At 35.8% G+C, this 16,159-nt stretch overlaps 1 protein-coding gene across 1 annotated transcript in view; it reads left to right on the forward strand.

The window, feature by feature from the left end:
* LOC145987089 (alpha-amylase 2-like) overlaps positions 1–16,159 on the forward strand; it is a 43,388-nt gene that overhangs the window by 16,427 nt on the left and 10,802 nt on the right. The window contains exons 4-8 of the mRNA XM_083121560.1: positions 2,472–2,587; positions 3,646–3,785; positions 4,935–5,057; positions 6,068–6,186; positions 6,284–6,500. Of these exons, the coding sequence (XP_082977686.1) occupies positions 2,472–2,587; positions 3,646–3,785; positions 4,935–5,057; positions 6,068–6,186; positions 6,284–6,500 (715 nt within the window). The remainder of the gene's footprint in view (positions 1–2,471; positions 2,588–3,645; positions 3,786–4,934; positions 5,058–6,067; positions 6,187–6,283; positions 6,501–16,159) is intronic.

The raw sequence follows: 16,159 nt of genomic DNA on the forward strand, positions 1-16,159 counted from the left end.
AAAATTTCGTTGTTTAAAACTGAACGCTGCCGAACATGTATACATACTGTACAGTACAATAGTCCTTGGTAATAAACGCAACAGAAATGTCTATCGAGGTGAACGTTTTAATTATGAGGGCCTCCCTGATGGTGCAGTGGTAGCATTGTCGCCTTGTAATCAAGGGGTCCCGGGTTCAATGCCCGGTGGAGGCACATAGTGGTTCGGAACCCACTTTAAACTGTAGGTCCAGTCCCGATTAGCCCTACAGTACGTAAAGTGGACTTAAAACAACAAATCAAATCAACTTTTATTTATGTTATTTGTTACTAAGTAAGACTATGGCACCTCACACGTGAAAAGCATGCAAATTATCAAGTTTGGTTCGTTTGAGACCACAAGTTTACTGAGACATTATTGCTTCTACTAACGTGTACTTTTTCCCGCTTCAGTTTACTCAATCACTTCTGGTACACTCTGTATTATGTGAATGCTTAATTTCTTTTGTGAAAGTGACGTTTCAGAAGTTATAGGCTGATTCACGAGTGTGTCACGTGATCGACGTTCGTTCTCTAAACCGAAGTTCCCCAGTTCGAGCCCCAACATATGTGTTCTTTGCGAATTTTACTTCATTATCATGTAAACACCAATTCGCATTGTCACAAGTAGCGCAAGTGGCAGAAATGCAACTTAAAAGAACAAAAATACAAAGTGCGGAAGTTATAGATTGCAACACTGTCCAGTTGAAGGAATTCTAGAAGTATTTCATGAGTACGTTTCCTTCCTTCTTTTATCTCGGAATCGTCTTTGTATTCAGAGAAAAGTAACATTCTTTCTTTGAATAATAAAACATTCAGCAGTATTCCAATTATTTCACTCCAAGCACTTCTCCCCTTTCCCTGCTGCGATAAATATTTCTCTGTTGTATACACCCTACGGAAAGAAAAATATATTTCCTGTTCATATTCAAAATTTCACTTCTACATTTCTCTTCCTGCAACTTCAAAAATAATTACTACTTTGGATGTAATACCAACTCGCTTCTTCTCGGGGGGAACTAATTTTCCACATTTAGACATTGCAGAGCAGAAATACTTCAAGAAATGAACACAATATTTCATTTACGTTAATTTTAATGGGAGCAGTGGGTGGGATTAGGAGGCGAGGAGGGGCCGTTGCCCTCACCACTTTTCGCCACTTTTGCCCCCGCACTATGCTAAATCTTTTCTACAAAGGAAAATATACTGTCTTTGCACCCCTAGTTTTGGCACCCTGCCGTCCCACCTTCGGTTTTGGGACCCGATCTCCGCCACTGAGTGGAAGTATGATGTTTTTAGACAAAGTTGTGAATGAAATGGTCTCAAACGTTTAACAAAAGTTCTTTCATGATTTTTTTTATTTAAATAAGTGATGGAAGCATGCACCAAGATAAAGATGATAATAATAATGATGATTTTTATGCAGAGTTAGAACAGGTATTTGATAAATTTTCCCAGTATGATATGAAAATTCTGTTAGGTGACTGTAATGCACAAATTTGTAAAGAAGAGACATTTAAACCCACTATTGATAAAGGAAGCCTTATGAATTAAGTAATGATAATGGTGCAAGAGTAAATAATTTTGCAACCTCAAAGAATTTGATTGTGAAAAGTACCACTTTCAAACATAGAGCTGACAGTTCAGCTAGTCTCTCATTTAATGGATTTGACAGGTTGTGTAGCCTACATTTATCGAGGAATTCTACATGCTCGCTTTTGCCAAATTTCCATTGATCCAACATATTTGGATAAAGAAAGAACGTCTAAGTCTCCGTGAATAATAAAACAAGCTAATGTGATGTGAGCTGGAAAGCCATGACAATATTGCTACATGCATAAAATTCTCAATTAAAAGTCAAATTTTGGTACAATATTATGATTTATGACAAAGACATTTCATATAAATGACAAATTTCATGGATAAATTTTTAGAATTTTATGTATGGTTTAGTATTGAAAAGTATGTCAAGAATGAGGCTTTATAATGCAGAAACCTTGGTGTAAATTATTCGTACTGTTTTCGTGTTGTAAACTATCAACATGTGGGTTCTGTGACTTTTGAAACACTCTGTATTTCAACATGAACCGTAGGACTCCTCCACTAAGAAAAATTGATCAAGTATTTACGTAATCACATAGTCACTTCATGTTTACTTTAATTTTTAACAATCCATGCTTAATTTCCACTTAGGTAAGTTGAACGATGAATGAGGCTTGACTCTTAAACGTGAGAATCTGTATCGTGATATAAATATGTACAACCAATACAAGAATAAAATGAAACAGTAACAACAAAACTGTATTTGTTGTACTAGATTTTAACTTGTTATCGTTTACCGATTTCTTTCATGGACAAAATACGCCGTAAAAGGCTACATTTCTTCATCACCGACAACAGTTATTTGAGCACAGTTACCTGTTAAATAATTTCGTAATTTTTTTTATCTTACAGCTAAGAAATTGTGAACTAAATGGACTGCATGACCTTGACCAAGGGAGCGAATATGTTAGGGAGAAGATAGTCGAGTTTATGAACAAACTTATTACCTACGGTGTAGCTGGTTTCAGGTAAGCTGGACACTAACAAACTAACTCTCAAACCTTCTTAAACCCGAAGGTTTATGGCTGCAGCAGCACGAGACTTCAATCTGTCCCTATCCTGGACAAGATCAATCCAATCTTTTTCATCCTTACCGATTTTCTTCAGGTCCATCTCAACGTTATCCCTCCATCTTCGTCTTGGCCATCCTACAGGTCTCTTACCATCAGGTCTCAACCAGAATCCTGTAAACTCTCCTTTCCTCTCCCATTCGTGCCACATGACCTGCTCACCTAAGTCGTCTAAATTAAATTATTCTAATAATTTCTGGACATTAATACATATTATGCTGGACATGCAGCATTAATTATTTTTCTTAATATAAACTCAAGCATGATTGCTACGGGGCATGCATAAGTACAAGTTCTGTAATTCTTTATGATTGTTGAAACTATTCCAGTTACTTGCGTAAATCTAATGGAGCTTTTTTGCAGAAATAAATCAATTTGGAAGATTTCGTTTATTTCATTTCGCTTTACTGCCACTTTTCGATAATCACAAAGATGAAGATATGTGATGAGATTATGAAATGGATGAAGGGACTCTCACAAAGAAAACCCGTGCCGAGTCGAACCCGGAACCCTTGGCGTCGTAGCTCGATACGCTAACTACTCCGCAGGTGGGGTCGGCATGATTTCTATTATCTGATGTAGACTAGAAGTACCAATTAAATTAGGGGTATAAATGGTGACAATTTCCAAAGACACCCACATTTCAACCTTTCTTCCACGTAGTACACACTGGGCTGCATTTTGCAGACTAACGAGGCTCTGACGTCTGGACCTGAAGCCAGAGTAATCCTCCTTGAGCTCGTGATGTGTCTTCTCTACATGTATGTGATTGTCCCTTCATCCATCCAATCTTACCATCAAACATCCTCATCTTCGTGATGTGGCAGAAAAGCGAGGTAAAATAAACCAAACGAATCAATCAATCAATTAAATGACACCATAGTTTAAGTCTTTAACCACGTTCTGATAAACCAACCGTCCATGGTGCAAATTCCAATGTTTATCTCGTCTTCCAGGGTAGATTCGGCAAGTCTCATGTGGCCGGAGGACTTAGGAGCTATTTATGACAAGCTGGACAACCTTTCACTGGAACATGGCTTCGATGCAGGGCAAAGGCCTTTCATTGCTCAAGAAGTCATTGATTTTACAACACCAGGTATGAAAATCATCGCACTTCTCTGCCCCGCTTGTAGCTGTTCTAAATTTTGTTTTCGCTGTGTTTGAGTTCGTGTGTTAAGTCTGTTGGTAATATAAAAATAAGTCATTGCATGGCATGCTATTCGCACACACGAACAAACACAAAGTTCTTGCACGTTACGTTACTGCATATAACTCATGGTTCACTATACTAGATTTGCTATCATCTCTGAAAAATAAATACCACTGATGGTCAATACATTTGACTCAGTTTAGTGTGTGTCTGTGTGGTGTAATTCAAGAAGTGTGGACTTCCTTGGAACACTGCTGTAACTATCAGCCACTAACATATGCAGAATTTTGTTTTCGTAAGGAGCTGGAAATGTAAAGGTGGATATTACGTAGCTTCGTTTTGAGGGGGCGAATACGATATAAAATATATATAATTATAATTCTTAACCTTCATTTTAAAAGTTGTTTAAAGACAAAGATGATAATCGTGGGTCATTTTCTACCTCGTTTTTTTCAGAGTTCTTTGCTGCTTTCATTTCAAAATTTTGATTTTCTCAAATTTCGAAGGGGGCTGTAGCCCTGTCAGCTCCCCTACGTACGCTAGTACTATCAATAACACTGCATATTAAAATTTTGCTCCCTCTCCTCTGCTATGAATGCCTGGTAGCTAGAAAGTAACTAGAAAGCTTCTTATAATAAGAAAGACTGGCAATAATTACGTTCAGCTTTGAGTAAAAGATCATGTCTAGTGAAACTGTATGAAATATGAATCCAAACTAAATCCAAAAACACAGATTCATAATTACCTGATATAACGCTCAGAACAGAATGAACAAACCCCTAAAAGAACCTCAATTCGAAGGTGGAAAGGACCTTTTGCTTTTCCTTAAGGATGATGATCATACTAGACGTTATTTATGAAGCAGTACTTAATAATGCATAAAGTTATAACACAACCTCATTATAGCTTTGAAATCAAATAATCCCTGGTTAATCAGTTTAGTTTCATGGTTTCCTTTTATTGCACTAGTTTCAAGTATACAATGTATGTGAGTTCGCCGAGAAAGGCTGCCAGAACCATTTAATTACGCAATGAAGCTTTGCAGTAATTCTATGAAATGTATTTAATTAGCGTTATATCATTTTGCACTCAAAGATGTTCCTGGAGTACATGGACAGCAATACACCAGCATGGGCCGTGTAACTGAGTTCAAGTATGGAGCATTCCTAGGGAACGCCCTCCGAGGAGGAAATCCAATCAGATGGCTTCAAAACTTTGGTAAGTACTATTCTTCTTTGCTTTTTACCAATATTTACCTTTAGACTAGACGATGATGCAATGTGTCTATTATCGCAATGTACAGAATAACATACTTAGAGTTATGTACATATTTATTATCAGAATTATCTACTATAAACACAATATCAAAATTCATGTAAAGTAGGAGTTTGTATTAGTAACAAAACTCAGTTAAAGATAATGAAGGGACATGCCAATACTATCAAGATGACGCAAAGTCTCATATTATTAAAGTTCTCTTCCTTCAGAAGTGTCAAAATATTTAAAAAAATATTTCTGTAGGGCATTAAAGATAGATTACTTAGCGCCTGCTGTTGGAATAATTTCGTCTCATTAATGATTTTGCATAAAACTGAAAATATATCTAATTTTGATGCTTGTAAAAATAAACTCTTACAAGTCTGGAAATTATGTATTTAAACACGAATAAGTATAGTCTTGAACCGAAACATCTTCCACCTGAAAAAGATATCTAGTAATCTAGTATTAGTAACTGTTAGCAGTGCTCCCTTGTAAAGAAAATATTAAAGATATGAGAAACTTTAAAGTATTTTCAAGAATGCTAACGTGCACGATATTCAAAAATTGCCATAAAATTATATATAATACAAAGTTGGAATTTGTATAATTTCAAGTCAAGGTAAATTAATTCGTAGTTCTTCTCTTGTTTTATGTGCCTATTCTCATGAATTGTCCATCTTAGATACCAGGATCGAGTTTTGTCCTAGCCAAGAATTCCAGCTACAAATTATTTATCATAATCGTTTTGGCATAGAAAAGAAGCACAGAAGAAAGATTCATGTACAAATTGTTAGGATTCACAGCAACCATTCGGTAGCAGAAAATGTCGATATCTTTTGTTCGTGGTAGTCAAAATGTATGTGCCTGAATAAACTTGTTAAACAATTTTCATAACGAACCTACTGAGAAAATTGTTTGGCAGAGAGCAAACACTCTATTTACTTCTGCTTTATTATTTTGTTTCAAAGGAGAGGAGTGGGGAATGCTTCCATCCGAAGATGCGTTCGTCTTTATTGATAATCATGACAACCAAAGGGGCAGTGGAGATCCAAGCGTTCTTACTTACAAAGACGATAGACTTTATAAGGTAAGGCTTCATACTCCTGTTGGAATAAAGTTATGGTCTGCGTTCGGTGAAGTGGAGATTTGCACTGTTTAGTTCATCACGATGTTTTGTTTTCCAGATGGCCGTAGCATTTATGTTGGCTTGGCCGTACGGTTTTCCAAGGGTGATGTCCAGCTACTACTTCGACAGCTTCGACCAAGGACCTCCAGCGGACGCGAACGGGAACACACAACACGTCACCGTGAACGATGACCTCACTTGCGGCAATGGTTGGGTGTGCGAGCACCGTTGGAGGGAGATCTACAGCATGGTTAAGTTCAGGAACATTGTTCAGGGTAAGATACCATCTTTTGTATGATTTAATGAAACGAACAAGAGACAAGTCACATCAAGTTGTCTAGCGTGTAAGGGATGACCTTCTGGTAAGCCACCCAAGTGTCAACCTCACTCCCACCTAGTACACCATTGTAACTGCAGTCTTGTAAGCCAACGAGGCTCTGGCGCCTGGCCTACATCCTGTATAATCCTCTGTATGGCTGTGTACTGGCCTGTGTTTTGTCCACGTGTGTGTTGAGTGCCTCTTACAACCTCATCTTTGAAAATAGATAAGGAGATCTTAGTCCTCAGAGACAGGTAGTGATTTTAGTTACGGTAAGGGGCTGAGGTCCGTATAATGTGACTGGTGCAAATAAGCCAAGTATTAACTCACCCACAAGAAATAATTCAAATTCAAAAATGAAGTTGCCATCCTTTTCTTCTGGATAAGATGTGTCAACAAGCTGATTGTGTGTGGTTTATATGCACATCTGGATGTGATGAGCCAAAACTGGAAGTAACTAGAACATGAAGGTGCCCTCGCAAATAACCGACTGAAATCAAAGTTTCTTTGAAGCAATCGAATGTATTGTGATGTCTATGTCTCCACGTTGGATTCTCTCTCTTTCACCATGTCTGTCTGGTCGTCTGTCTGTCCGTCTAATAATATATCGTCAATGTAATCTTTCTTTTCAGTCTGTTATTGCTACTGTTAGTAATTCCAACGATATGACGTAACATGTATGGGCAGGTTTCTCTTTCATTTCCTGTTTTTTTTAGTCACTTTGGTTTCTCCTTAGGTTAACCACGACGGTGATGGCTAATGCTGTTTTGACGAATATGCTGAAGGGACACACGCAAATAAACGCCCACACACAAAGTCCAGAACTCGAGCCTGGGAACTTCAGTGTGAGGCATGTTTCAGAAAGATGATGTTCCCCTTTCCGTGTGTGTTTTCGTTTGATTCGTGGTGTTTCGTGAGTTAGTTTGAACAGACAACGCAAATAAACCAGACAGGTGGAAGTGAATAGAGAATCGTAGCTATGGGACCTTCTCGATATGATATCCTTCGCTTCGTTACTAGAGAACCTCTATATCCTCTTGTGATAGAGGACCTATGAGAAGAATGAAGTGACAGATTAAAAGATCAAATTTGATGTGTGTCCTTTCGTCAAATGCCTGGAAATCAACATTACACACTTCTTCACTGATATAAAAGAAGAAGAAAAAATGACCTTGGTCGGGACACCTGAAGAACAAAATGCATAATTTCTCTAAATTATTTCATTGTCTAGTCACAGAGACAACGTATGTTAAAATTAGATGCATTCTTACTGTGAAAAATCCCATTTCCAATCTTGGGACATTCATTTGGAAGTTAAAACTTAGATTTGTGTGTTTGTTTTCACGTGCATGCACACAGAACTCAAAGTGTGTCAATTGACACACAAAAGTGCATCATTCTTTGACTCCAGTGACACATTAAAAATGCATCAAACTGAATTATCCACCTAAATGCATCAAAATAAATGTGTCAAATGATTCACTAAAATGCATCAAACTGACAGATGCACCTAAATGCATCAAAATAAATGTGTCAAATGACACATTAAAGTGGATATTTCGTTTGATGCACCAAAACGTGTCGTTGGAGTCAAAAAATTTGATGCACTTTTAGTGTGTAGAGTGACACGTTCAAATGCGTCTTTTTTCCCTTTTCTTACTCAAGGGGGTTGCATACCTGCAAGGGAACAGTTCCAATACATTTCTCCACTGTAAAAAATATTGCATTTTACAAATACTTTCTTGAAGCACTTCATATTTAATGTGCTTCAGAAGTGTAGAAATTGCTGAAAAAGTTATAGAAAGGAGTATTGTCAATATTAAATATTCTGCAAGTGTGTAAAGTGCATTCTAGAAATTATTAATTATTTTTGATCATTTATAGTACATTTCACACATTTAGAACATGCTGAAAACACTTCTTAGCACACAATGAACAAATTCCTTATTACTGGAAATTTTTAGATTGAGGGATGCTTAGTGTAAATTTCTCTAGTGCAAGGGAATTAGTGTGTTAAGCTACACTTAACTAAATATTATGCTTTTCTTGTTCACATTTCTGCACATATAAACACACTGTGGTATGACCTTGTGAGTTCATGGTTGTATGTGCAAATATTAAATTGAATACATAAAAATAACACTTTCAGAACATACTGAAAATAACTTTTGCACAAAATGAGAGATTGTAATAATTTTTAGGCTGAGAAAAAGAAGTAAATTGATTTTCCTTTCCATTTATTCTACATGTTTATGTCTTACCGTGAACATGCAGATTAACAGTCACAGAAAAATCAAAAAAGCAAATAATTTTCAATTATGAACAAGAATTAAGTGACGTAGGAGTAAAATGCATCGTCATTAAACAGAAAAAAAATCAACACCCTGTAACCTAAAATTAATATATGACATAGAAAATCTATGAATACCATTTTCAATCACACCAATGTTGTTAGTGAACAATAAAAGAACTTAGGTGCTATTCATACTAACAAATGATAGCCTACAGATGATCTTGAGACAGAACATTTATTGTTTGACACAGATACACTGATGCTTAATGCACATTCTGTTTTAAATCTTTGCACATAAGATAGATGACTTGGTGCGACAGTCTCTATTTATGACCTAATAGTATGTACTCGACTACTGCCATATATGTACCACAGTTTTCAGAGTAGTCTAATTCAAAAACGTAGTACATGCCAACAAGTGCACAGATAAATTTTTGTAAAGTGGCACATTGCACTTTCTAGCATCCAGCTACCAGGACAACTTTCCTCCCACTAATAGTGCCAGTGAGATAAGGTGCTTCATTTTCAAAATCTTCTGTTCGCAAATGGAGATACTTCCTGAAAATAAACGAATGAAGTACTCATAAGTATAATATTTTTCTTGAATTTTATTACAAAACATCACATTTCAATTGACACTGGGAAAACATTACCACATGTAGGTGGTGTAAATATATTAGCAATAATAATTTTGTACTGTAAAGGAGACAGATTCTGATATATGATAATGCTTATAGGCCAAAACGAAGTGACATAATACTTTACACCACACACATAGGTTAAACAAACACTTTCATATTGATAACACGTTCAAATCAATTTCCAAATCCAACGAGTTACGAAGAAGATTAGCAATTGAAAAGCACAAACAGGAAACAAATAGAGAACATTCAATTCAGTTAATGTACATTACTTTTCTGTTCATAAACGTTTATCCTCATCAATATATAAAAATATGATTTAATAAATGTAAGACAGCAATTCTTTCTGTTGTATATGAATGTGAAAGAGTGGGTACTTTATCACAGAGGAACATGATTTGGAGCTTTAAAAATAAAATAATTATGGACATATGTGGACAAATACAGATGAGATCAAGCAGAACTGAAAATATTACATAGTTTTAAATGGTGTAATTTGTATACGATTTACAATCGGAAACCCTTTATAATTCATCCATCTCTTCCCTCCACCATTCCATCCTTTTCCTTCCCACCACCTCTCTATCTCCCACATAACAAGCATAAGATATTAGAGAGGGAGAGAGAGTTGATCCTCTCTCAAATACACATATTTCTCTCTCCTCTCTTGCAATCTCTCTCTCTCTCTCTCTCTCTCTCTCTCTTGGAGAGACTGAAAAAGGAAAGAAATGCAGTGAGAGAAAAAGGTAGAGGGGAGAGAGACATGACAAGCACATATATTTATTTCTCTCTCTTTCTAAAAGAGAGACTCTCATATATACCATGCAGAAAACGGCATTTGTGCACTCCTTGTTATTCCAGCAATAAAAATAAATCTAGTAATTAATATTATATCAAAATCAGAAATTAACTAAAAATAATAAATATAGTTTCAAATGCCATAATTTAATATTCAAGCAATAGATAGTAGGGGAGACCGGGGTAATTAGAACATGGGGTTATTGGAACATGTTAATGTAGAATAATTTAAAACGAAAAGACTGGTGTATATAACATTTCATACCTATGTACCTACACTAAACCTACATGCAGAAAATTTGTTATTGGAATAACTACACAAAAGTAAGTTTTATTTGACTTTTATTATACACCTGCAAAAACTGATGTGACGCATGCTTGGTGTTTCTCTGCTTCTGCATATACTGGATGTGAATGAAAGAACCCATGCAAAATTTTCTGCACCCCTATAATAAAACATAAGGGCACACATCTTTTCATGTGAGTTTGGTTGTCTATGGGCAATTTGCCTGGTTTTTATAAGCAAAGTTCTTATTACCCCAAAAATTTCTGCAAAGGGGTTATTAGAACATTGCGTAATTTGCTTGATTTCGCTTGGGTATACTAGATTGTACATGTAACTATTAGAAGTTTTTTCTTTACTACATTGTAGAATGGCCTGTAACCTTTGAAATAAATCATAGAACACTTATTTTCATTCACACATGTTTGCTTCACAGCTGGGAAATTGAACTTTATGAAAAAAGACTTTAACTTGGGATTTTATTTAAACAAGCATTGATAACTCCAGAAGAAATAGAGCTATTGTGTTCAAATTTGCAGGGTAAATGGGATATTTATTTATGATGTTCGTATTACCCCAACAGCAATCTAAAGCTATTCAGTTGAAATTTCTAACTTATGTTCCATTAACCCCAAATGGGGTAATTGGAACAATTTTATGGTGTCATGACAATTTTTTTTTTGGACGAGTATTTGCAATGCAGGTATGGTCATTATTTTTTTCAAAAATATGCAAAAGATGTCCTTTTAAATGGTAGAAATTTTTAAAAAAATACATCAGTAACTTTCTGAGTAATTTACAGTGGAACTTCTACAGGTTGTTTCCTGTTCTAAATACCCCGGTCTCCCCTAAGATAAATACATCCCCAACTCGATTCAAATGACAGAAATGGACTAAGAGAGAGATATAGGGGGAAGAGGGAAGGAAAGAAATAAAAGAGTGAAGGAGTCTATCTCTCTCTGACAAAGAGTGAGAGAGGAAATAGAGAAAGAAGGTGGAAAGAAAGAAAATGGAGAAAAATAAGAAAGAATGACAGAAAAATAAAAACAAATTAAGGGAGAAAAAGATTCCTCTCCTCCTGTACCGCTTTCCATGACTTAATGGCATTGTAATAATTAAATTTCCAAGCCTTTCATGGGTAGCTTGATGTGCTTAAAACTATGTATGCTAATGAAAAAATATTAAAAGCCATTCATTGCTTATCTCAAGCAATTACGAAAATGAAACAGAAAATACATGACAATCTTGTGTTAACCATTATGTATATATAGTTACTTAAAATTATTTATCAGTTGCATTAAAATAATATTTTCAGGGATGTGTCCTGAATTTTCCATATGTGGGTGTAAGTTTGTATTTAGGGGTGGTAGGGTAAATTTAGAGCCAAAATGGCCTTATGTCATTAGCAGATAGAAAGCAAAATTAAACATGAAATTGACACAAGGTTCTTATTTATAATGCCTATAAGTATAGAAATCATTTTCCACAAAAGAACTCCACCACTGAAACAAACATAACATCAACTCTTTGAAATTTTGTATACAATATGAAACTCATGTCCAATAATAATTTACACACACACATAGAGAGAGAGAGAGAGAGAGAGAGAGGGGAAGGGAGGGAGGGAGAGAAAGAAAAGCAACAAACATTAACAGTTAAGCATATTGAATTAACCACAGTCTCATATAAAAAGCTAGGTATCAAAGGTGATAAGGGGCTTAAGAGCTGATCATTATGTTATCCAATGAGAAGCTGTTTGTATTTTGAGTGATGTTATCAGTTATCAGGATTTTAGAAGGGGGGTACATATACTTATTTTTATTATTAAGCCCTCAATTTGTCATCTTTCCTGTCTTTGATGTTCTCTTTTTTTTTTTAGAAATACTTGGCCAAAGAGGTGGTTATGATCCCCAAAAAAAAACCTTGGGCACGCCACTGGATGTTATGTGAAGCAGTTTATTTAATGAGCCTAAAATCCATGAAATGAAAAAAATATTCTGAAGATATTATAAATTAATTCAACATGGAAAAATTATATTTACATGTGTTAACTTGAAAGTCGTAATTTGAAACATGAGCAACACTTGCACCATGGTAAATTTTCTGTGGAAAGTGAGATTTTCTTAGCACATATTCATGTTACGGATAACAATATGTAACACACACTAACCTTTTGCTTGCATTGTTGGTGGGTATCAACAACAACCAGAGAATAATCCCTCTTCAGTCGGTTCATTTGCTTCATTCCTCTGCAAAAGAGCTTCTGAATATTTCTTTATTGTCTTCATGAAGGGAACAACAAGTACCTTAAAAATAAACAAAAAAAAACTTTGCATATAACATCTACTTGGGATAAGCAGAAAAACGAAACTTAGTTTAATATCAAAACAAAATACTAGTTGAGTATAATTTAAATGGTACAGTTAACATTAATGAATAACAGACAAGTAGATCATTCAAAAATAAAATTTTTATACAAGTGCTAGAACGATCATTTCATTCCTAATTAATAAGACGAGTAAAATATCATATTTTAATTTTTTTTATTGTTTGAAATATGTTAGTTCGACATTATCCATTGTGTAGTTCTTGAAACTACACATATTAAAGCACTAGACAATTGATAATATCCAATTAACATTGTATTTAACCCCCCTTCGCCCCAGTACTCTTAAAAAAAGAACGTGAGATGCACGAAAAGATGGCAAAATGAGGACTGACTACTAAAAAAATCACAGGTAGAACTATTGTCTCCAACATTCAGGGATATTAAAATAATATTTCTGAACTTTCGTAAATAAGATTAAGATATTCTAGAGTTTTACTGTATGTACGCCTTCTCAATTTTTATAAAAGAAAAAACAAAAATCCAGCTTATGTAAATTCGATGTGGTTGGTGATTGGTGTAGGCGACAATCGGAACCCGCAGATTGCTTTTCGACATCTTTCTCTGTCTTTCACTCGTTTCCCTATTTATGTCCTCCCCTCTCTCTCCCATGTCTTTCACTTCCCTTCGGCCTCTCCCTCTCTTCCCCAGATTTGCTTCCCCCCCACACACATCTTCACCATATGTCTGTGTATCGCTTATTTACTTCGCTTTATCTTTCACTTATCATTCTCTTCTCTCTACTTCACTCTCCGTCCGATTTTTTCAATCTTCTCTCTTATGAGTGTGATGGCATGTAAACAAGTTAGACACATTGACATCATGTTCCATGTCATCATAAGAAAGAAGCACGTTAAGGGAGATAAAAGAGATGAAAGAAGCGGCAGAGAATTTGAGAAAGGAAGAGAATTAAAAAGCAGACGGAGTGAAGGAAAGAAGACAATCACAAGTGAGGGACAGATAAAGAAAAAAAGAAGTGAGGTGCGCGCACGCACACACACACACACGTTTGAGAGAGACAAGAGGGGAAGAGAATTGTTTTTCTTTTAATCACTTTATGTGCAGATAGCCTGATCGGAACTGGGTCTACAATTTAAGTTTGGATCCGAACCAACGTGCAATGCGTCTCCACTGGGTATCGAGCTCGAGATCCCTTGATTACAAGGCGACGACGTTACCACTACGCCACCGGGAGGCCGAAAGAGAGAGAAAAGAGGCGAGACACATAAGCCAGGCAGAGAGAGGGGAGAGAGAAGAACATGAAAGATCGAAAAAGAAATAGAGAAGCGAGAGGTAAATGAAATAAATAGGGAAGTGAAGGAGAGAGAAGAATAGAGAAACGAACGAAATAGAGAAACAAGAGAGGGAGAAAATAAAAGACATAGAGATAGAAAAGCGAGAGAGATAGAAAGAAAGAAGTGAAAAAGAGCAAACAAAAATAGAAAACAGAGAAAGAAATAGAAAAGAGAGAGAAAGAAATAAGAGGAGCGCGAGGGAGAAATATATATATAAGCAAGGCAGACAGAAAGAGACAGAAGGAAGAGGAATAGTAAAAGATTAATGGAGAGAAAGAATAATGAAGACACAGACCGAAAATGTGAGGAGAAATATAGAAAAAGAAATGTCCGAGACGAGATTAAGTAAATAGCAAGCACAGAGAAGATTCTGTGTATGAAGGGAGAGATTCGAAAAAGAGAAAGGAAATTCGGAACCAAATTTTATATGCATGTATTCGCTTCACGACACTGGGTTTGTCGTCAATTGCAAAAATAATAAATTATGAAATAGGCAGATAAAAGCAAAGAAACATTCAATTCACACCCATGGGCGTCCGGAAGGGGGGGCCGTGCCCCCCCCCCTGGAAAATAAAAGTCAACCAAAAATGATGTATTTCACACATATAACTTCATTTTAGCCACAATAATAGGTGTTAATTATTGCATGAACATCATAAATTCAAATTTAAGCAATGTTTTTTCAAGGAAACAACCCAATTTTTGGAGACAATGTGCTTTGTTCGCCCCCCTCGAAAAAAAATACATTCCTTGCCCCTCCCTGGAAAAAATCCTGCGGACATCCATGTTCACACCTAACACTTCTATTGTGCTATGTTAAATATTGGGTCCTGAAGCTGATCTCCCATTTTAATTCAACTGTTGGGACTGAACACGTGTTTAATTATTACTCGAGCATTTAGAATTAAGTACTGAAATCAGAACTTCAACGGAAAAAGCAAAACGGAAAATTATAAATAACCTGGATAGATACTTACTTTTCCTTACTCCGAAAATCTGTAGATCTTCTCTCCTTGTGCAATCTGCAAACAACTGCAAAACACACGAACACCAACAAAACACGTTATCACCACCAGTTCACAAGACGCCAACTACGGAAACTGAATGGAATGCACGTTTCTGGTGGTGAAAGCGCATAGCGTCAGCGAGCACCCCTCAGTGGTGAGTCAGTCACCCAGGAGTTGTTTACAAAGAATTTTCCGTTTCGGGCAAGTTGAAAGTGGGGGGGGGGGATTTGAAATAACATTACATTTAGAGCCAAAATAACCATAAGTTGGGACTATGTGAAAAATGTTAGGTGGATGTTACTAACATCAAGTAAGGGTGTAGTGAATACCCCAAAAATATTTTGTCTTTATTTGATTTTTGTTATTAACGTCACTTTTCTTACACTTTAGGCTAATCCGACGATGAAGCTAAGTGATGATATCATAAAATTGATGAAGAGACACGCACAAAAAGAATCCCCAGCCCGGGATTCAAATTCGAGACCCCTGAGATCGTAGCGCGTTGTGATAACATTCCGCAGCGGAGCAGATTAAGGGATCTTTCATATCTGTATATCGTAAAAAAGGACAAAAAAAGGCAATGAACTGTTCATGAACAAAGTGATATACTTAGATGCTTATGGAAACAAGCAAAGCGAATCTAGTTTCTACCTAAATAACGTACACAAGTCTGAACTTGTTAACAACGCCAAAGTATTTTCAATATAATTTCAATTTTATGTTTTGTAAAATAATAATAATAACAAGCATCTTTTTTCTGGCACTTTTTTATTTATGAACATGCAAAAAAAATATTTTTAGTATTTTTTATGATGAACACAAAAACAAACCAACTTGAAGAGTAACGGAACTTTCCTCCCAGAAAGAAAGCACTGATTAACAATAATAAAACGGAAATTTTAAGTTTCTATG

Source organism: Lepisma saccharinum, chromosome 4, assembly GCF_977018435.1.
Source record: "Lepisma saccharinum chromosome 4, izLepSacc3.1, whole genome shotgun sequence".
NCBI classification, from domain to species: Eukaryota; Metazoa; Arthropoda; class Insecta; order Zygentoma; family Lepismatidae; genus Lepisma; species Lepisma saccharinum.